The following is a 23,341-nucleotide window of genomic DNA, read 5'->3' as shown; positions in this document are numbered from 1 at the left end:
GAGAACATGGCTTGCAGCTCACCCCTAGAGCCTCTTCAAATGGCTGGTCATCCTGCTGGGAGTCATCAAGCCTTCTGCAACTCTCTGGAGCTCCCCAGGGCTCTGCATGGAGTGGGTGTTCGGTTTAGCAATAGCCTTTTTGAAGAGTACTGTCCTCCAGGTCACCAAGCTTACGAAGCCTTAGCCACAACCCTCGAAGGGGGTGGGCATGGGGAGAAAAATAAGTGCGCACGTTCTTATAGTCCTTAAAGTTTCTTATATGGAAAAAACAAGCACTGAGGGCTGAGAGAAGTGAGGCCAAGGAACGCTTCCCCAAGCAAATCTGCCAGGAGGCCTGAAGAACATCTATTCAATAACTGTCTGGTGACGATAACAAATACCCTTTGCATAGCTCATTAATAACAATAATAGCTAACACTTAACAGTGCTTAGCGTGTGCCAGGCACTGTTCTAAATGTGTTATGAATATTAACTCATAATATTAAATACAGCCTGATATAGGTGGCATAGGTGCTACTACTCTCCTCGTGATGTGGACTCTTCGATACATGCTGGGTGTCACTGCCTGGTTTCCTTTCCTCGTCCTTTGTAACTAAAAACTCAATTTGCAGCTTGAGCCTGCATCCTCACACCACACCTCCTCATTGATCTCCTGGACTCTGCCTGAGAAATGATTTTATAAGCTGGCTAGCTTTGAAAAGCATGGAGCAGCAACCGTTGAACATATGCTTCTATGGGTATATATTTATTCGTCGTATGTTAAGTGCAATCTGAGGCATTTTGCATATTTTATTTATTTATTTTTGTCACAGAGAGCAATTTAAGAGAAGGAAAAAGAAGGAAAAAAGTCTACTCCTGAATAGAGACAGATGTCACATATGTTGGACTCTGAGGTTCCCCAAGTCCATTGTATTGAGAAGAGAGGTGGGTGGTGGAAGGAAACTCACAAGCACTGAGAATTAAGCACCAACTCTGGCACTCACCTCCCGCGCCCACAGCAAAGCATTAACCATCCAGCCCCAGGGCAGGGTGCTTCAAGTCTTTATTTTCGAGGCCTCTCCAATGGCCTTCTGGCCCCGCCTTCTAGCTGCTATTTACTGAGTACTAAACCTCAGCCAGATGCTGGGATAAATGCTCACCACCTCGTCCCACCCCGCGACACGAGCTCTCCAGGTACCCCAGGTCTCAGTGCTGTTGTGCACATAAGCCACTGACACATTATTGTCCAATGTTATCTGCTACTGCAACAGGGCCCTGTGCTCCAGAAAGCCCGCCCCTAGACCGGTTCCCTCAACATTCCGAACATCAAGGTTACTAGAGTCCCTCAGATTTGGGTTGGGTTCCGATGCGGCCAGTCCCTATATGAGTGACACTGGGCACACCGCTTTCCTTCACATTCACATAATGGGGATGGCGATACCATTTGGTTTGGATGCTGTGCAGATTCCCAGATCCAAAGTTACACTTAACAGCAGCTCAAGAGACATTTGTTCTTTCTCTCTCTACCCCCATCCCCTGCCTAAAAGGTTTCTCTCTCACCCAGAATGAACTCAGGATGCAACATTTTAAAATGTGCCTTAGGAAAAGACTGCAAGGGAAAAAAAAAAAATAATACACTTATGTGGATGCCAAAGATTCAAAGGGCCGAAAGCAGTGGCTTAGGCCAGGATCTATAGCAGAGGGAATCAATAAAAATGGAGAAAGTTCATCCTGTGCATATGGGGAAAAGAGGCACCCACATCTGGTTCACAGTGGTAGGACCTGAAGAGTCATTTTTTGATTCTGTAAAAGGACTGTGAGCTCTCTTCTAGTCAGGACACAATACATGGCTGTAACTCTGAGGCCTTGCTGACTGTCTAGCACACAGTAGATATTTAAGGTTGCATTCTGAATGCAGCTAAACTTTGAGTAACACTGTGGATGAGCAGATACCCAATCTTTGCTTCAATCCATGGAGATCAGTTTTCCTAGCTTAGTGAGACGCATGGAAGGCTGGAGAACCCACTACTGACAATCAAAAATAAATAAATAAAATTGTTCTATGTGGACAGAGGCGAGGACACTATAAAGAAAAAATAAGGGACATGAACAGCATACATGTCAGGGTTGTGGCTACTTCTGCGAAAGAAGAAGGGGTGGCAATGGGAAATGGAGGCGCAGTGAGTGCATTGGGCGAAGGGGCTTCCGTGGGGCAGGTGACATCCTGATTCTTGACTTGGGTGATGGCTAGATAAGCATCACTAACTTACTGTTGATGAAACTGTAGGTCATATTTCACACATTTTTCTATGTGTATATTTCACGATAAAATCACTAAATACGAATTAGAAGACCTACTTACTAAAGGAAGTACCAACATGTTAATGGTGGTTATTGGAGGTGGTATAACTGTGGGCGGTATTTCTCGCCATTCTTCTCTCTCTGAAGTCTAAACATTCTTATACATATATAGTATAAGTTTATAATTGAAACAAGTAAGTTGTTAGATGAAATGCCTGATTATCTAAACAAGGCCACAACAAAATCACACAGGTTTGGGTACAGACACTCCTGCTTGAATTCCGCCATATGGAGGACCCCGTGTTGTCTAAGGTTTTGTATGAAAAAACAGCTCTCTGGGGAAGAGGTGTGGGGAGTACAGTCCTACTGGTTGCCACTTAGGCTGATCTTCCCTCTAGTTCCCTCTAGTGACTCAAGCACGGCTTTGATATGTGGGCTGTTGGGGGGAAGAAAGGAGCCCCAGAGAGAATCAAGTTCAACTCTCTGAGTTCACAGAAAACATAAAGGGCTTCGCAAAAGGTGCACAACAGGCAGAGCCATGTTGAGAAACAGGGTCGTTTATTACTTAGGTTTAGATGACGCCATGATAGCTGGCTCCTGAAGTCACCTCTCCTTCCAATGGTCATGAGGAAAATTCTTAAAAATCAGTGAAAGCCAGAACAGGATCCCACGTTTCCTGGGTCACCAAGCTCCTTCCTATCTGATAGGAACTCACCCTGGGAAGGGAGTTTACAGAAAGGAGTCCAGCTTGTGCTGGTTATGTACTCTGGGCTCAGCCAAGAACATCACAAGGTGCAGGGATCATTCCCAGGTTATGGATAAGAAAACAGAAGCTCAGATATATTCAGCAATTTGCCCAAAGTCACATAACTTCCCAGTGATAGGGATGGAGTTTGAACCCAATTCTATATTACAGTCAAGTCTGCTCTTCCCACTGGAACAGAATTCTAATTATCTAGCCATCCTCCTTAGGAATGTATATAACTGTATCCAGTGAGAAGAAAGGCTAGCAAGTATTTTGTGAAAACTTTTCATTGCTTGCTACATCAAAGCTAATAGTTTCTGAGATCGGGGCCCATGGCGGGGGTCCAGTTATTCTTTTTCCTGTGCCCCAAATTAACTGTTTCCCATCCATGGACAACTTCTCTGGCCTCCAAGAATATCTGGGCTGGTGGTTAAAGACTAATTAAGCTAGGGTCCATGACAGGCTGGTCAATATAAGAAAGAGGATAACATTTCAAATTAATAATGAGGAAGAGGAAGAGGAAGAAGATGCCGTAATTTGTCATACATGTATCTCCAAGACCCATGACAAAAGACAAAAGAAGGATGTTACACTGTATGGAAAAAAGAGTCCTAGACTAGAATTTAGGACACCTGGCTTCAAGCCGCACATAGCCCTTATGCTTTTGGACTCAATTTGCTCATCTTTGTATTTTACATAAGGTTTAAATATTGTTAAGATCAAGTTAGGGAGCCAGTTGTCTTAAAAAGAACAAAAAGGAGAAATGCTTTTAGAAAGTATGTATAAAGACATGTAGTTCTGACATAGAAAGTTGCCTTCCAGAAATGCAACTGTATGCTTTTTATTCTTTTATTTTTAAACTTACATAAATTCTTATTTATATTTGCATACGTAGAGGGAGAAAATGTACAAAAAAGATAGATGTATAGACCAAAGTGTGGCAGAGTTATCTCTAAAATGAGTGAGTGGTTGAAAAAGAGGATCTTGTTTTTTTATTTTTCTGTATACATTTCAGCAGTGTTTGAATGTATTTTATTTTATTTTACAATGAGTCTGAGCTACTGAACAACAACAACAGAAAGAAAAAATTAAGAGAAAAGAAGATTGAAGATCGGATAGTGAAAATACCTATAAAAGCAAAAATTCTATTGTAATAAAGATGAAAACAATTATTCTGGGTTTTCATTTCAGAGCTAGAAAAAAAGAGTGTCTAATTACCAGTGTCCCAATGGCTACGGATTTTTCTTCATAGGCACCCAGCACATCCACTGAGAACTTGGCAGTCTCTGCCTCTGACCCTGTCACGTCCCCAGGAGGTGACGCCCCACAGCCTCATTCGCTCTTCCTGCACGTGCCTCTGCATTTGGACTCTCCCCTACACGTATCTCGCACACCTCACAGTCCCTGCTACCCAAAGTACTACTTTTATTTTATCACTCCTCAGCCCCCAAAACCCACCTGGCCAAACACCCCCGGCTGCCCTTGAACTGCGTCTTGAAAAAACACCAGTTCCCTAAAACAGGGATAATCTCAAAAACCCAAAGCAGTGTTGCTCCTTTAAGAAAAAAAAAATTCCACCCCATGCCCCTCCCAAATTATAGAACATGGGAAATTTGAAAACTGTCCTTACAGACTTCTGGGAATCTATTCTAAAGAAACAACTCAAAGCACAGAAAAAGCCTTGTGCCCAAAGATGCTCAGAGCAACCTTGTTTATACTAGACTCAGGTTGGAAACATTCAAAATGTCCATCAACAAGACAAAGTAAACAATGGCATGTTCCCATCCATGGGATATTAGACAACCACTACAAGAAGGATGTTTATGAAGAATTTGCCCCGTTTAAGGAGGAGGGTTCCAGTAGCAGGCTGCTTGCCTCACATTCTCTGCTCTAGGACTTAGGAGCTGTGTGAACCTGTGTGAGCTACTTAAGTCCTCTCTGCCTCAGTTTTCTCATCAGGAAGAAAAAAGAATAATGAGACCCATCTCAGAGGCTTTGGAATATAACAAGCACTCAGGCAATTTTAGCTCTCATCGCCACCACTGCCACCATCATGATCCCTGCATGAAATATCAGATAATAATAATAATAGCAATTGTGTTTCATGCCTATTCAGGGGCAGGTGCTGGCCCATTACGTATGCGTTATCTCAGTCCTAAAGCAGCTTTGTCAGGCATTATTATCCTCATTTTACTCTATAGGAACTTGAGACTCAGAAGCCTTAAGTGATCTGTCCCTAGGCCACACAGCTAGTGCATGACAGAGCAAGTTTTTGGCCCAGGTTTCTCTGATGCTGGAAACTGTGCTCTTAAATACTACACTGACCTCTTGGAGGTGGAGGTGCTGGTGGTGCGGGTGGAGGGGGCGATGGGGGACCAACACATTCTCTCCAAAGTTAAAATGTGTTTGAAGTAGGGGCATGAGACAACTAGAATGGCAATGTCACTCCAGAGGTACTTACAAAAGGGATGGAGATTTTTTCCCCTGAATATTTACTTTTCCACCAAGCAATGAGTTAACTAAGCTCCATGATACTTTTTCTGCCCTCAGGCCTTTCCAATATTAGAAAGCATTGCCCTTTGAGAATATACATTCGCATGGTCATAGATTTTGAGAATTGAAAGATACTTTAGCAATTCATCAGCCTCTCTCCAGAATGGTCCCAAAATCCTTGGCCAGGTTCCAGGGTACAGAGTAATCAAATGGCAGACTCCTTCCCTGAAGAAATTTATTCCGGGCTTGCAGCCAACAGGTGGCAGAACCAGGACTTTGGCTACCACTTCCTGTCTCCAGGGTGGGGCTCCTTTCCTCCACACCATTCTTCCGGAAATCAAAGGGTTAAACCCATCATTTCAGAAGGGGGTGGGGCGGGGCTGCCTGATGACTTTAACAGATAACGACTGCCACACAATAAAACCAGCTTACCAGAAATACCATCAGACCCAGCAGATTTGAGTCCCAAAGAAATAAGATGAAGCGGGGAAATAAAGAAGGCTTCAAATGTCACAGGAAGAATAAAATATGACTGTCATAAAAGGGTGCATAGGCTTTATGTGAATGCCACACATTATAAACTTGGAAACTCCACAGCTGCCCCCCACCCCCACCCCAACCTAGAAGGGAGGAAGCCTCTACTGAATGTTCACAAAGGACAGATGCAAATACAGAGCTCCCAACTGAGGGATGACCCCATTCCTTTCGCTTTCCCCCGTCCCCCCGCAAAATCTGAGCCTGGTGTGCGGGCACTGAGTCAACGCGTACAGCTCCAATGTCTCTCTTTTCTGACCATCCCCACCCCCTTTCCAAGACGCATTCTCTTTTATCTTCCTTCAAATTCTTGAATGTAGAAGAGGAAGAAGGAATCCTGGACACTGAGAGAAGGAAGTGCCCACTCCTCATTATTCTCTCTGACTCTGGGGATATTCACTTAATCCTTAGGGAGCTATCCTCAGCCTCTAAAAGTTGCCATCTGACGAGTAAAGAGAATGGGCTTTGGAGTTAGATAGCTTTGAATACCAGCTCTGCCTTTACCTGGCTGGTTGGACTTAGGCAAATTTCTCATGCTTTTAGAATCCTTTTCTTCACAGACTAGTGCCTGTTTCATAAGGTAGCTGTGAGGATTCAAGGCGATGCTTGCATTTCAAGCATTTATCCCAGAGTCTGGCATATAATCGGCATTTGCAAACTCTCCTTATGTGTATCTCCATCAATAATACCAATACTGATATTATTGATAGCATTAATTTGTTTATCAATAGCATCAACTAACTAATGCTATCAATAATATCAATACTAGTGCTACTGATGAAGGTGCATTTAAAGAATTCTGTCTGTGGACCTGTCTGATCAGAGGATACTGTATAGGAGATATTCAACCCTTTAAATACTGTTTCCCAACCCAAGAGTTTTTGAGTTCCCCTAAAGATGCTTTGCCTCCCGATATTGCATATTTCTAAAGACTTTTTAAAAGAAAACGTGGCAAGCACCTTTCCTCCTCTTGGACTCTGGCAAAACCTGTGCTGGTTGAACTGTGAATCCATCACACACCCTGTTGCAGATCCGCAGGGATGCACTAAGCCTTCGGAGTCCATTTCTGGGGAGGAAGAGGCCAGAACCACCGAGGCTCAGCCCTGCTCCACCCATCCGTGAGGGCCGGATGCCAGGCAGACGGGGTTGGGATTCCCCTGGTCAGTGGTGCCCGGGCTGTGCTCCAAAGTGATTTCTCACTCTGATGACTCTCCTTGCATGCCTTCCCCACCTCTCTCGAGTTTTGTTTCCTTTAATTACAATCCAATTGAGTCCTTAAAGGGGTAAAAGATGAGGAATGGAAAGAAGCAGCCTCTCTCTCGTTCGCTGAACCACACTGCAGTTTTTGCCTCCGGCTGAGTGGTGCCAAGAGGTGCCTGACCTATAATAAATGAAAATTCATATATTTATTCATCTTGACTTTTTAAAAGGCAGCACTTTTTGTTGCCTCTTAGCATCTCAAGGCGATCGGGGGTCCTAAGATCCTTCCTGATATCTGGAAGACTAGATGGCATGTTAGGTCAAAGGGAAAAATAAAAAAAAAAAGGTGGGGGAGAAGAGGAGGTAAGAATGTGGCTGGGTGATTTGTAGGTGGTGGAACCAAGTGGAATTGATCAGGAATTCAGAAGAAAGGCTGGAACTGACACTAGACACACCTCTCAAAAGCTACCATCGCTCCCTAGAATCCAGTAAGCATGCAAACCTCCATACCTCTCTCCGTCCTAACTTTCTGTGAAGACTCCCAACTGTCTTGCATCATTCCTCCTTCCTCTAGGCTTTCTCATAGTCCCTCATTTTCTACCAGACAGTTTCGTTTTTTTTCTTATGTAAAGTGGAGATAGTCATAAAACCTAGCTCATGGGTTGACTGTGAGAATTAAATTGGTTAACATAAGCAATGCATTTAGAATCACATCTGGTGGAGTCACGGAATGGGTGATTGCTCTCATATTAGTGGCTTTTCTCTCTTGTAAAATGGATATAATGATACTTATCTAGGAGTATAGTTACAAGCACTCACGGCCATGGACATAAGTGAACTGGCACACAGTAGGCCCTTAGTGAGTGTCGGGTCCTTCCTATTGCCACCTCCCTTCCCCCAGGACTCATGTCCACCCTGCTAGATACTTTTGTGCAGAAATACAAAGTGATTTGTTCAAGGTCACAACTGTAGCCTTGCTGAAGCGCATCTTGTCTTGTGAACTAGCTTATGAAACAAGGTGGGGCTCTCGTTTTTGTAGCTCTTGTTCCATCCACAGTGCTGGATACAGGAGTATTGCTAAATAAATCTTTGGACTGCCACAGAGCCCAAGCTGATGCTATAAGGCCATAATTGTAGGAAAGGGACTTTGGGAAGAAGAAGTCTTAGGATCAAATCTTGATTCTACAGTCACTATGTGAACTACGTGAATGGTTCCTGCATCTTTTCAGGCTTTTATTTTTCTGTCTGTATAGTGGGAGAGGTTCCGGCCTGGTTAGATCTCCAGGGTCTCTTCCTGCTGTGGCAGCCTGGATCTGTGAGCTCATGCTGTAGGTAAACGGGTAAATTAAGATGGCCACCCATTCTTGGCTACTCCTCTTACTGACAGGTAAAGTCTGTTCTCTCCTCTTGAATCTGAGCTGACCTTAATGGCCTGGTTGACCAACAGAATGTGGTAGAAATGATGATCTGGGACTTCTGAGACTGGGTGCTAAGAAGCATCGCAGCTTCTGCCTTAGAACACTTGATTTTGAGATGTTTCTTCTGCAGATCCAGCCTCCACGGTATGAGATGCCCAAGCTGAATGGAGAGGCCCTGGGTAAGTGCTCTAGTCCACAGCCCCAGTTTAAGTCCAACATAGCTAGGAGCAACTGCCGGCCCTTTGGGCCCCAGTACCAGACAGGTAAGTGCAGGGGCTGTCTTGGAAGGGAATCCTCCAGTTCCAGACATCCAGCTTGTCCTGCATCAAAGGCAAATCACCTGGCTGAGCCCATATTCCTGACCCACAAAATCGTGTGTTTTAAGTCCCCGAGTTTTGTGGCAGTGCGTTATACAATAACAGATAACTAAAATAAAGAAGACGGATTGATATTTCAAAAGGGGCTGAGAAGGATAGATTTCAATCACGTGATGGTATGGGGTTGAGTCCATCAAAGGACTCCTTCCTGAGCTAGGAAAACCAGAATAACACAAAGGAACAGCTTGAGTGAAATGCTTCAGGGGGCAGCAGTGACTCAGAGGAGGTGGCAGTGCCCTCAACACAATATCATGATTAAGTGCTGACAGTTCTCTTTGGTTCTGTCCTCTATCTTGATTAAAATTATGCAATGTTTATACTGCCGCGCAGAATAAATGGAAACATAGCTTACTTTTCAAACTGCCTTGCCGACATAATTATGTTTGTCAGATTTATACCATTTTTAATAAACAACAATTTTTTAATCTTTCGCACATTGAAAGGGAACACAAGTGTCCCTCCTTCTTTTGATGTTTCATTCATTGTTACTTTCCCTGTCCCTGGTCAGGAGGTGTCTCCCCAGAAATAACTGAATTCAAAATAACAGGATAATTCTCTCTATGGTCTCTCCTGGATCACCCTCCTTTTCCATATTATCATTCACCCTGAATTAGTTTTCCATTGCTGTTGAAACAAATTCTCACAAACTTGTGGTTTAAAACAACGCACGTTTATTAGCTTGCCGTTCTATAGGTTAAACGTGTCACTGGGCTGAAATCAAAGTGTCAGCAGGGCTGCATTCCTTTTCTGGAGGCTCTAGAAGAGAATCCATTTCCCTGCCTTTTCCAACCTCTAAAGGCTTTTCTTAGTTTGTAACCCCTTTCTCCTCCTTCAAAGCTAGCAATATTGCATTGTTCTGAATTCCCTGGCTGCCTTCCTCTTTCACATTTAAGGATTCTGTGATTAAATGGGGCCTACCCTGGTAATTCAGGATAATCTCTCTCTTTAAAGTCAGTTTATTATCAACCTTAAATCCATATGTTAATTTAACATATAATATTTTAATTTCCCCTTTGTCATGTAAGGTGACATATACTCAGGTTCCAGACATTATGATGTGAACATCCCTGGGGAAGCCTGCCTACCACACACCCTATGGCCCTCCCCTATTTGGGCAACTACAAACCGGAGGACCAGATTATCTCAGGGGAAGATTACTAGAGCAGAACCAGAAAACCAAGTCATTTTTGTTTGTTTTTATTTTGGGTTTCAGACCTTGAGGGCTCCTTTGAAGGTAAAATAACAATAACAATAATAGACAAAAGAATCTGTGATCAGTTAAAGAAGTGGCCTCTCTCCCACCCATAAAGATTACTTGAGCTGAGAGAAGAGAGGAATGTCGGAAGCCAAACGAGATGACTTTGCAAATGCTGGTGAGTATCCTTAAAAGAGACCCTGTGTTCTATTCCCACCAAGAAGAGGACAAGGGTTATAGAAAATAAGCTGGGTTTGAAAGATCTCAAGGCAAAAGGGGTCTGTGCCTCACTCGCCAGATAGCAAGTGTGGCCAAGCACTCTTCCCTGGCATGGAAGCAGCCACCTGCACCTGCCACCTGTACCTGCCTCCATGGTCTGTCTGGGCAAAGAGGGTTGCCTGCAGATCCTTGTGATCTGAGGGTGGTGTGGAAGAGCTGGTGGACACTTCTCATGCCCTCGGTGGGGTAGGGAAGCTATCTGATAGGTGGAGCCAGTTAGACTCAAATGACCTTGTGGTTGGGATGAAAAGAACAGATGCCGGAATGGACCACATACCTATAAATCATATGGGAATAGAGAGGTCCTGGCATATGCCAGAAAGCAAAAAGAGTGATGGACAAGGGCCAGATGAGGCAGCAGGTACTAGACGTGATAGGTGGCGGGTCCAGCACAGATCATCCCCTCACTCCCTTGCCTTAGGCATATATCAAACCCCTTGAACTCAGATATTCAGGAAGAGGTGGGAGGCAGAAAACCTGAATTGACGAGTATTAACTTTCCACTACCCATGAATGTAGCAGAACAGAAAGGAAATTTAGTTATAGAAATATTAAAGAAAATTAAATACATTGTGTTCCTAAATTTTGTGGCCTTAAATATCATACCCATTACATAAAAATATCGGTAATTGTGATCTTATAATCTCACAAATAAATAACACTTTGTAAATCCCAAATCATTTACAGTTACATTCTTGGACTTTGCAGAAAATCTGAGTTCAAGACCAATTGCTTCCTTTTGAAAGATTAAGAAATTGAGACTAATGAGGTCAACAAAGAATCTAAATCTCTCCAATAACCAGCTCAGGGCTTAAGCCCAACTCACTCAGGCCAACCTTTCCAATCCAACGTTCTTTGCTGCCATGTCCTCTCAGCTCCACAGGAAAGCAACCCAAAGGGGCTCTGGCACTAAGAATGATATTGAAGACAAGTTCTTGGCCTCCATCCTGCCACCTTGTGGTAAAACCTTGGAAAGTCAGTCCATTTCCTATACTGGTGAGAGAACCGGCTCTCCAGGTTTGTTGTGAGGATGAGCTATTGGATGTAGATGTGCGTTGAGAACTCTAAAAGTGTTCTAAGAATATAAAGTATTATTATTACTACTTTTCTGCCAGATGGATTTTATTAGAAGAGGGGCTGTAAGAAAAAGTTTCTCTTTGCAGGCATGACGGAGAGTCTACAGAGAAATGAAGAGAGATTTTAAATTTCAGTGTAAAAGCTGATATTTACCTGTCTATTCTGCACTCACACAAAAAAGCGCTTACCTTACATCCATTGAGCCCTAAAGTTGCAGCTTTAACATTAGATCCTTAAACTACAGAGGAAGGTTTTGACAACCTTATCAGACTGTTGAATTTTCTCTTAACCTCCAGGGACCAAATGTTCTTTCTCTTTCTTCATTTTTCCAGTTTATATTAATGAGAGGAAAGGGTGACAATTCCTACCTACACACACACACACACACACACACACACACACACACACACACACACGTCTCTGCATTCTAAGGTTTCATTCTTCTGGGACATACATCTATCCTTAAGAAGGAGCTTAATTAATTCAAGAAAGAGAACTGATGGAGAAAGGAAAAAGAGACAGACAACTTAATCCTTTCAGAATTATCAGCCTTGTGTTTTGCTGACAACACTGATGATTTGGAATATTCTTCTGAGTTGTGTGTCCACTGACTAGCTCTAAGACTTGGGCAAATCCTGCTCTCTCTCACTGTCCCTCACTTTTCCAATATGCAAAAGGAAGGGTTGGGTTACAGTCCTGTGATGTAGGTAGCTGATGATGCACACCGACCTAGCATCCACAGCTCCCTTTTCTGTTGCTAGCACCCTCCTTTTCCTTTCCCCCAATTCACGACCAAAAATTTTAGGTGCAAATTCCACTTAGCCCAAGCCCCAGGTATGACTGGTTCTGGGATAAGTCCTGTCCTTCCCCCTGACTACAGTCATTGGTACCGAGATTGACATGAGAATCAAGTTGGCCCAATGAGATGAAATCCTGTGACTTTAGTTGGAGGAACTAGGAAAGAGTTGCTCTTGTCTAGCAGGACTCACTGAGTGGAGTGGGTACGGCTGGCCAGAGAGTGGCATGGTGCCGAGGAAAGCAGAGCTGAGAGAAGGAGACGCATCCCAATGACATTGTTTGAGCCTCTCCATCCTATTGTGCCTAGACTCATTCGAGACAGTATATTTCCTCTTTTTACCTAAACTAGTTTGGATTGAGTTTCCTTCACTTACAACCCTAAGAATTCTAATTGATAAAATCTCTAATGGCCCATCCACCCCTGAAGATCTGTCCATCTTTGAGTCTAACATATAGGTTCATTGCATTATCTTGTTCTTCAGAAGCTTCTTCTTTATATTGGTCTCCTGGCCATTGCCCATTTCCCAGCTGTTGTGGTGACACTTTAAGAGCCGACTGTGTAATTTTCCCCGAGAGCCTGGTCCAGAGCAGAAATTCCCATTCCTGGTCTCACCCCTTCCTTCCTGCCTTTCTTTCTTCCTTGTTTACTGAGATGGGTATTATTGGAGTGTGGAGCTGAGTCAACAGATTCCATGGGTTCTCCCTCAGCTTACTGGGTGAGATCAACTTAAAAAAAAACCCAGCCTGTGCTACAAATGATCACAGGTGATACAATAGATGCAGGTACAGAAAACAGTAATGATCCTTAAAAGGACAGGATCATTTCTCCAAGCAGGGGATGGAACGCTTCATAAAGGAGATGAATCTGAAAAGAAGTCCACATGTTTGCTACTCGGGCTGGGGAGCAATTCCCTTTAGGCAAGAGGAGAGCGTAAACAAAGGCCCTGAGGCATTAAACAGACAAGTATGTTCAGAGAACTAGCTCTAATTTGCTCCATTTGGCTTTCGTGTGAAATGAAGTAGTGTGATGGAGAGGCTGGAAAGGGGCCAAATCAAGAAGGGCATCGAATGCCAGGCTAAGGAGCTTCGTCTGCAGGGCACTGTTTCCCAGGCCTGCTTCAAAAACATCCCCCCACCTCCGCCTCTCCCACGTGTGTACACACTCATGAGATTGTTACAAATTCGGGTTCCTGAGACCTAAGCTCCTTCATAGAATCAAAATTTCTGGTGTGAAATTCTAAACCTGCAATTTAAACAAGCACTCTAGGTCGGTCCTATAAAACAAATCATGTGGGGTGACATCGCTATAGGCAACAAAAATCCCCATATGTCTTCTTCTGTATCTTTATCCAACATTAGACACCAAAGCTCCATGCAAACAAGATTGCCATCTTCCCTCCACACTTCAGCCATCCCTGCTCCTATCCCAATGTAAGTGACCCATCTTCTAAAACCAGTTCCAACACCAACTTCCCCAGGAAGCCCTCTACGAAACTTAGGTATCAGCCGAAACTTTCTCTTCTGAAAATTTCACTGACATACCCACCCCCACTCCCCTGTGTTAACAGAGATAAGACATGCCATGCCCTACCCCATTCTCAAATGAGCTGCAGGCTTCCTGAAGCCAAGAGCTCTCAAGGACCATTATATATTGGGAACTAAAGTTCTAAGATCTTATTTCATTGTTCCAACAATTCTATGAGATAGGCTTAATTGTCTCACTTTACAGATGAGGAAACCAAGGCAGCCTGGTATGCCAAAGGCCACAGAGGTAGGAGCAATGAGCAGTAGTATCCTCCCTGACCAGCTGACCCTCACGGCAAGGGGCCTCCAGCGAGTAGCCTTGGCACCTTGGGCCAGCACCATGTTAATAAGTCAACGGGCACTTACCACACATCCCGAAGAGTCCACCTGGCGGTCAGACACACACTTGAAATTTCGGGTGCAGCCCCCGTTGTTCCGAGAGCAGTCACGGACTGGCCCAAAGGAGGACAGCAGGTCATTGATGGTTTCGAAGTAGGTGGACAGCATTGCTTCTTCCCTTGGAGAAAAAGGGGACGGTTAAACCCCAGAGGCACCAGTATCATTAGGTTTTTTAAAAAATTTAACTGTGCATTCATTACACTCGAGATAATCATTTGTTATATTTATAACAAGAAAATGATACAAAAACATATTTAAAAAGAAAAACAAACAAAATCCAATAAGCTTATCATCACATACCATGATATTTGTCTAGTCGTGATAAGTAAGATTACGCTTGCAACTCTATATCCTTTATTTCATTAGTTTTCATAATTTTGGAAGGTAGGTATCCAATTTCCAATTTACCAATAAGGGAACTGTGGCTCAGAAAGGTGAAATGTCTTGCTGAAGGCCACCTAGCTTGTAACGTGGCAGAATGGAAGTTTGTGCCGAGCTCCATCTGAGACTAAAGAGAAGGCCCCTCCCACTACCCAACTCTTAACATGCAGTATATGTTTCCACGGATCCCAGACTTCCCCATGGCAACTCTTCAAAATGAGCACATTCCTATTATTCTGACTTTGTGGATATAAATGGAAACAAGAAAAGGTGTGGGACTTACAACAAATTACACAGCTTACAAAGAGCCACGATGCAAACACAGGACTGTCTGACCCTGATACCCTGAACACTGCATACAGGTCGCATCATCAACACCGGAAACAACAGCTGTCGGAAAGGCCCTGGTAATCCAGGCCAATGAATAATTCTTCTCAGATGAGGTTCCCAAGAGACAACACCGGACTAGATACCGTAATTCATGGATCTTCTAAAATTCTATTTGATAAGAGATATAGATGGAAGTTTCTGAGGCTGTTTTCTGAAGAAAGGTCCATAAGAGGAATATCCCAGCACTGAAGTATCTAAGAAGCCCACGATTGCAGGAGATGCTGAAAACGCACCACAGGCGGTGAGAAGAGGCACTATATTCTTCTGTGACCTGCGCCTTGGGGAACACAGATTTATGAAAGAGGGGAGAAGCCTGCATGTGCACAGGTAGCGAGAAGAGGCCGGTGAGCACTGCTGGTGCTGTCTCTGGACCACCCTTCATCTCTTCTCCCATTCTTTTCCTCCTCAGGCCTGGGGCTCCATGTTTTGGTCTCCTAGCTTATTTCTTGTCACCAGTCTCACTGCCTTCTGTCCCATCTTTAATACTGACTTGCCAGTGAATTTGTTAAATTCCAGCTCTAATTAGATGCCCCACTGATCGATAGCTCTCCATTACTTATAGAAGAAAATCTAAATTAGTTTCCTTGGCTTTCAAGGTTCTTTGTAATATGGTCCCTCCCTACCTGTCCAGCTACATTTATCCTATCCTCATATTCTCTATCTGCTAGCCAAAGGCCTCTTCTCATTTCCTAAATGCACAATCTTCGGTCAGGTCCCCTGAAAACAGACTCTGAAACAGAGGATTGCATAAAGGGACCTTTTTGGGATATACTTGGAGGAAGTGAGCAAGACACCGTAAGGCAAGGGAGAGGCTATCCTGCAATGTGGTTGATGCCATAGAGATCTGAGGCCTCGGCTGGTCCTCAGGGGAGCTTTAGAGCAGCTGACACATCTCATTAGAGGTATCCCTAATGGTGGCAAGGGATCCAGACCTCCACATCACCATGTCAGCCAGTCATTGGCCTAGGGGTACCATCTGGAAAGGGGTACCCTTGAGTGAGGCAGTTCCCTGTGGCTGAAGGCAATGCCCAGTAAGGGACATAGCTGTGGGCCAACAGCCATGACTCTGGGGGCAGATAGGTCAGTCCTGAAGGAGTGCTTACTGTGTACCAGCACTATTCTAGATACTGGGGTTACAGCAGTGACATTGGTTAAGGTCCTTACCCCCACAGAGCTTACGATGACTTCCTTTGTGAAATCTTCTCTATTTCCCCCAACCAGAATTAATTCCTTTTCCTTTTGAGTACATTGTTTAAATCTATTATCTTATTGATTATAATCATCAACTCTACGGTTTCCCAGAGAGACGGCATGATTTGGAGTGAAGGGCTCAGGATGTACTCATCTTATTTTAGTCCCCAGCACAAGGCCTGGTAAGAACTTGTACTACAAAGTATTTTTCAAACATAACAAAGAAAACACCAGAAGGCATGGATGCCATCTCTACCACTCAGTAGTTTCACCGAGAGTCTCTCAACTAGGACACTCCTTGCCCACCCCCCACCTCTGGGCTCCCAGTAGAATCCTCTATGCTGGGAGACAAAGGAGGAGATGCTGGGAGAGCTGTCGGATTATCCCTCACTTCCTGTTTTTGTATAGCATGAGGGTGTCAAGTGGATGGGGGCAGAGAATTAACAGTTCCTGAACTGAAGCCCTTGGGACACTTGTCATTTTTGAATTACGGAAAGAGATGAGGATCCTGGGACCACGTTAAGGCTGCTGAAATATGAATGTCCTTAGAGGGAGAAGAATAAGTGGGAAGTGAGAGGAGGAGATAAAGGCAGAGGGAGAGACAATCTGAGACGTGTGAGAGCAAGAAGAGAGATAAACATGTAGAGAGACTGCCAGAAGGAAAGAAGAGAAACTGAGGCAGAAACACAGTCATCCGGAAGATGGATGAGCGGATATTTAGATGGATGAATGGATACATGGCTGTGCATTTAGATGGATGGATACACAGGTAGATAGGTAGGTAGGTAGGTGGGTAGGTGGGTAGGAAGAGAGAGAGAGAGAGAGATGGATGGAGAGACAAATAGACAAACAGAGAGACAAAGAGAGAAGGAGAAACACATCCGGAAGAGTATCAAATGTAGAGAGCTTAAAAGAGAGGAAGGAGGAAACAGAGAAAGTGTGTGACAACGGAGACAAAAATGAAAGCTAGACTGGGAGAAGGATGAAGAAGGACAAAGAGAAAAAATCAGAGAGATTCAAAGAGGAGAAATCATGAAGGTAAACAGAACAAATGTCGCCTGCGTGGAGGAAAGAGAAAGGAAGAAGGGAAGGAAGAAGAAAGAGGGGGAGGAGAAGGGGTTGGGATGGGGAAAGGAGACAGACAGAGGATGAAAGTGAAGACGCAGACACTGTGTGAGTGGAAAAGACACACACAGAGACAGGGAGAGCAGAGGCAGAGAACGCCAGGGAGAAACAAAGGAAAACAAGAGAAAAACGAGCAAAAGATGTCGCCTTCCAGTGGACTTTGGAGACAGCTCAGGCCATACAAATACGGAGGCTGTTAACTTTTAAAAGGATTGATTCCGCATAAACATCAGTTACATGAGGGGGACATTATTTAAAACATGAAGACTTGATACAGGGTCTGTTACTGTCTAGAGAATTGATTGTGTCAGGCTTGGAAAATGAAGAATATAATATGGGCACAAGTTACAGAAAGAACTCAAGCAGATACTGGCAATTTCTTAACTCAGGACTCAATTTCTCATTCTGGCTGCTGAATGCAGGATTTGGGACCTAATGGAGCTTAGAGCTATCTCGATCCAATGACAAGGGGCAAAGGGATCAAGGGAACAGCACTGGGCGTGGAGGCAGATGGGGTGACAGGGAGATCTGGGTGAGAGTCCCAGCTTTGCCAGAAATCGCCAACGTCATCTTCATCATCTATGATTTCCTAAGCGCCGCTATGAGCAGAGAACTGTGCGAGGCTCCTGTCCTCTGCTAACGCCTGCGACTTCCACCACAGCAGTGAGGTACACATCTTTGCTCCCATTGTGCAGCTGGAGGAGCTGAGTCTTCGGGAGTCATGTCGCTTGTCTTGGTTCACGCAGGTATGAAGTGGTGAGGCCAGGGTGTACGTGCAAGTCTGCCTGAGGTCAGGTCCTGAGCTTTCTCCAAGCCAGATCTCAAAACAGTAAAGCTGATAGAAATCTGTGTCTAATCCCTCTGTGTCTTAGAGGAGGAAGAACTGGATGGAAGGGCAGAGCTGTGCAACCTTTGCCTACCACCCAGCTCTGCCTCCTGGGCTATGAATGTGCCACAGTAGCCTCAATCATGAGGGAACAGAAGGGGCAATGTGGTGTATTAGTTTCTGAGAGCTGCCATACTAAGTATCACAAACCGGGTCTCTTAAAACAATGGAAACTTGTTCTTTCACGGTTCTGGAGGTTGGAAGCCCAAAATCAGGGTGTCAGCAGTGCCATGCTTCTTTTGTAGGCTCTGGAGGAGAATCCTTCCTTGCCTTTTCAGAGATTCCCATGGCTCCTGGCAACCTTTGGCATCCTTTGGCTTGTAGCTGCATCGCTAATCTCTGCCTCCATAGTCACATGGCCTTCCTCCTCATTCCATTTCCTCTTCTCACAGTGACACCACCCATCAGTGTTAACACCCTAATCCAGTATGGTTTATCTTAATTATATCTGCAAAGACCCTATTTCCAAATAAGGTCATATTCTGAGGTTTTGGGTGGACATGAAATTTGAGAGACAATACTCAACCCACTACTCAGCTCAGAAGGACATTCCCAAGTTCACACAGTAGGACAGAGCTGGGACTGGAAGATGTGGTTCTTCGTTCTTACTCCAGTGCCCCTAACACCATGTCAGCCCTTCCAACTCCAGACATGGCATGCTACAGTGTGGTATTTACAAAGCCTTTAAAGTCTTAGAAAAAGGACCACAAGGGAGCCACTTCTTCACTTGAGAGAAGACCAACATTGATTAAGTACCTAACACATGCCAAGTGGAATGGAGGTCAGCAAGCTTTTCCATACGGGATCCATAGTAAATATCTTAGGCTTTGCAAACCACACACAGTCTCTGTCCCAACTACTCAAGTCTGCTTTTACAGCACAGACACAGCTGTAGGAAATATGAATGACAATATGCAAAATGTAATGAATGAGTATGGCTGTGTTTCAATAAAACTGTATTTACAAAAAGATACAGCAGGCTGGATTGCTATTTCCTGTTTTACATGGGAAAACCAGTAGGTCAGTGTTGGAGTTAGGATTTGAACCCAGGTATGCCCAACTCCAGACCTGCATTCTTTCTCCCACATGAAGTTTCTTCTGAACCTCAGTCTTCTCATCTATAAAATAAGAACAGCATCTTTCTAGCTCCTAACCACGTAGGATTATTGTGAGAATGCAATGACATGGTACATAGAAATACGTCTTCCAAACTCTATAACCTGATGCAAATGTACTCCTAGTTCATTCATTCACCAAATATTTGAGCACCTGCTACATGCCAGGTACTGAGTTGATGGTGATTATGGCTCTCTTTGGCCTGTCTATGCCTCTGTTGCTGCACTTGCTAAGTCCAGACACTGTCCGAGATATTTCCAAGCAGCTCTGACATCTTTTTTTTTTTCTAATAATACTGGTTTTAAAACTGAGTCAGCCAGACTTCACCAGAATGAGTAAGGCTGTCATCCCCTCCCTACCTGATTGCTGGAGTGTAAATGCATCACCTGGGCTCCATTTGGCCGAGTCAGCTGAGCCCCATGCAGGGTGAGCATTAGGCAGGGCGGCTGGAAACAGATGCTGACATGGCCTGCTGTTAATAAACACCAGGGAAGATCTGTGTCACTCATAGAGAGGTGTGAGTGGATGACATGGGGCCCAGACAGTGACAAGGCCCCCAGGGGTGCAGACTAATCATTTCTTGATAGCAACTGGCAGCCTTGCTTCCTGAGCTCCCAGCGAGGGAGGAACCCAGGATAGAACTTGATAAGAATGGAGCTACCTTCCTTCCTCACCCCGCCTCGGGGTTCAGGGAGCCTCCTCAGCCCCCCATAGCATGAGAAAAAGTGTAGAACAGTGGAGATGGGGCAGGCTTGTCTCCCAGTTTCACTCACTGTGAGACCCTGGGCGAGTCCCTGAAACTCTGAGCCTCCATTTTCTCATCTGAAAAATACGGGGACATTAATACCTAGCTGGCAGTTAGCGTGAGAAATAACTTAGATAATATACATAAAATATCTTGCACACAAAAAGTGCCTAATAGCATTAATGCCATCTGGATGTCCCTTAAAGTTGCAAGGTCTGTGACCTGAGAATGTAAGGAACCCAATATAGGAGAAAAGAAAGTGGACTTGGGCCTCATATTGTCCATTTACTCTTTTAAAGTTTTTCATTGATGCATAATTTGTTCTGGACCCTGGCTGGTTCCTGGAGGACATAGGAATACATATGACATTGTGTGGTAGGGAGGCAAACAAAACAAAACAAAACAAAACAAAACAAAACAAAACAAAACAGAACAAAACACTTAGCCTGGCAATATAACTGGGACCACGGGACTATAAGGACCACCCCACCCCAGACCTTGGAAGTTGGAAGTGAGACAAGGCCTCAGGTAATATTGAACCTGAGACATAAAAGATGAGCAGGAATTAACATGAGCCGAATGAAGGAGGGTGGTGTGGGTCGAGGGCATTCCAGGCAGAGGTAGAAGAGAGTTCACCTTGAACAGGGGAACCTGAAGCAATGTGAGGAAGCTGGAGTGTGGAGGAAGTGGAGGGGGTGGGCCGCTGGCAGCCAAGGTTAGACGAGGTTTTGTATGCCAGGCCTTGGGGATTCTGGACTTGTGAGCTATGGGCAGTGACCAGAGAGTTCTAAAAGCAGATCCTACTTTTATTTAGACTAATGGCATAGATTCGTATTTTATAAAAATCATTATGCCAAGAACAATAACAATAATAGTTAATGCTTATTGAGCATTTATAATATGCCACGAATTGTTTTAAGCATTACCTCTGCCGACCTACTTAATTCTCATAAAAATACAATGATGTAAATGATGCAATCGTACCCATTTTGTAGAAGAAGAACCTGGGGCACTGTTTTGAGGATCGAAGCTGTCTTGAGACTAGCTGAAGATAATGCAGGTACAGTGTTAGGACAGTGTCTGGGGCATGACAACTGCTTTATGAACGTTTCTTGGTAAAAGCCTTCTGGACAGGGGTGAACTGGCACAAATCACCGGGAGGCAGATTTGGGTTTTTGTAAAGTCAGAGCTTTGAACAATGGACTGCTCCGTCCCAAGGTCCTGCTGCTGGCGGCCATTTTATGCCACCTGAGGAGGGAGGGCCATTTTCTGGGACAGTTGTGGGGGAGAGTCAAGCTTCCGGGGGAGGTTTGTACAGTATCCTGGTGACAGGAACAACAACAATGGCAAGTATTTATCGAGAACTACAACATGAGGACACTGACTTAACGTGGATTCTGTCGCCGTGTCTTGCCATAGCCCTACCAGATGGTGCTATTGTTATCTCCATTTTGTTGATTAAAAAAGAAATGCTCACACTCCCATGCAGGACCTGGCACTTAGGGACATGAGGGGGCTTGTCCTGTGTCACACAGTGGGTCACAGTGTCAGAGCCACGGCTCTGCTCTGGTGTGTCTCACTCCAATGCCCTGCCTTCTTCCTTAACAGTCCTTCCCACTGGGAGAGTCTGGGACCAGCGTTCCAGCTGACACTAATCATTCCCCATCCTCTAGCTATTATGGTTTGCACTAATTTAGGTCAAGAATATATATTGCTGTGCAGAGTGGTCTCAGAGCTTCCTGTGAGTGCCTGTGCCTTTGAGCTGCTCGCAAGCTTCCTGTGTGCTGACAGCCCTACAGATCTCTGGGCATGCTCCAGCTTTTCACCGAGTAAGCCTAGGCAGTGCAGGAAAAAGAGGAGGGACAAATGAGACCCAGTGGCTGTGTAGTCTTGGGGACAGAGAGAAAATGACTGTGAGTGTCCACTGTCCATCTGTGAAATGGGGACACTGACACTCAACTGACAGGGTGGTGGTCAGGACACAATGAGATAAAAGATGTTAAAGCCCCTCATCATCACCAGGCCCAAACGGGGACCTCAACAAGGGGCTGGCATATTTTGGAAATGCATTTGTTTATTTTATAAATATTTACCCAGCACTCACCATGGGGGCTGGAGGTTAGGTGTATGGAAACGAGCAAAACAGACATGGGTTTTGTTCTCCTGGAACTTGGAGTTTAGTTAATGGGATAAACTCACCCAGCAAGCCCTTGTCTCTGTCTGTGCCTACGCTTATGCCTATATCTATCCCTATAGCTATATTTGTACAAATATATCTATACAAACCATGATAGATGCTTAAAAAATACAGGGTACTATGAGAGCTTATTGTAGAAGGGCCAATCCAACCTACAGAATGGGGGTGGAGGTCGGGCATTGGGAGAAGCAGATTTCCCTGGAGGGTGTCAGGCCCTGAAGCCAAACCAGCCAGTGGCTTGATGAAGTTTGTCACACCAGAGCTTTCCCCAGGAGTGTCGGAGAAAGCGTGACCCTTCTCTCCCACACCCACCCTCGCATGCACGATCATGACCTTGGAGCCCATCTGATCTCCTTCTTTGGTGAAGAGCCATCATCTCCTCCCTGTAGGGTCCCTAATGCTCAGTCATAGAAATTCTTCTCCACACCCCACCCCTCTTTTTCCTGCCACTTGCAAATCCCATCATTATATTAAAAAAGGCGGGGCGGGGGGGGCGGAGAGGTTCAGTGACAAATGCTGAGGTTTGAGAATTATTTATTCATGAAATACCCACATGGAGTCATTGAGAGCTCCTCACAGCTCTCATCTCTGAGAGAAGCTCATTAAATGGGCTGTAGAGGTGGGAGGGCACGAGCTTCTCAGGAGCAGCTGCTCAGAAAGCCAGGCTGGGAGCACGGTGACCCTGGCGATCTGGGAAGGCAGAGGGGGCTTCCTGGAGCCAGAAGAGCCCACCATTAGAGAATAAATGGGACTGTGTTCTCTGGCAGGAATTAACACCGGCTGGTGGGGCCCAGCTCAGCCTCACTCTGCGGTGTGTCTGCAGGTGACCCTGTACACTCTCTGGGCCTCAGATTCCACATCTATACAATGATGAGATGATTGCTAAGGGTCCTCCCAGGTCTGATTTCTAATAATAATTTGTGGATTTCCAAGAAGGATAAGATGGAAAGGTAAGAAAGGGGGAGTAGGGAGAGGCCAATCATCGTTTTCA

General features: G+C 44.7%; 1 protein-coding gene across 1 annotated transcript in view; it reads right to left on the bottom strand.

Moving 5' to 3' along the window:
* ASTN2 (astrotactin 2) overlaps nucleotides 1-23,341 on the bottom strand; it is a 787,984-nt gene that overhangs the window by 314,816 nt on the left and 449,827 nt on the right. Inside the window, exon 12 of the mRNA XM_025050436.1 lies at nucleotides 14,287-14,437. Within this exon, the coding sequence (XP_024906204.1) occupies nucleotides 14,287-14,437 (151 nt within the window). The remainder of the gene's footprint in view (nucleotides 1-14,286; nucleotides 14,438-23,341) is intronic.

This window comes from Pteropus alecto, unplaced genomic scaffold, assembly GCF_000325575.1.
Source record: "Pteropus alecto unplaced genomic scaffold, ASM32557v1 scaffold226, whole genome shotgun sequence".
NCBI lineage: Eukaryota > Metazoa > Chordata > Mammalia > Chiroptera > Pteropodidae > Pteropus > Pteropus alecto.
Note: the sequence above shows the minus strand (reverse complement) of the source record. Positions and strands in the feature narration are given on the sequence as shown.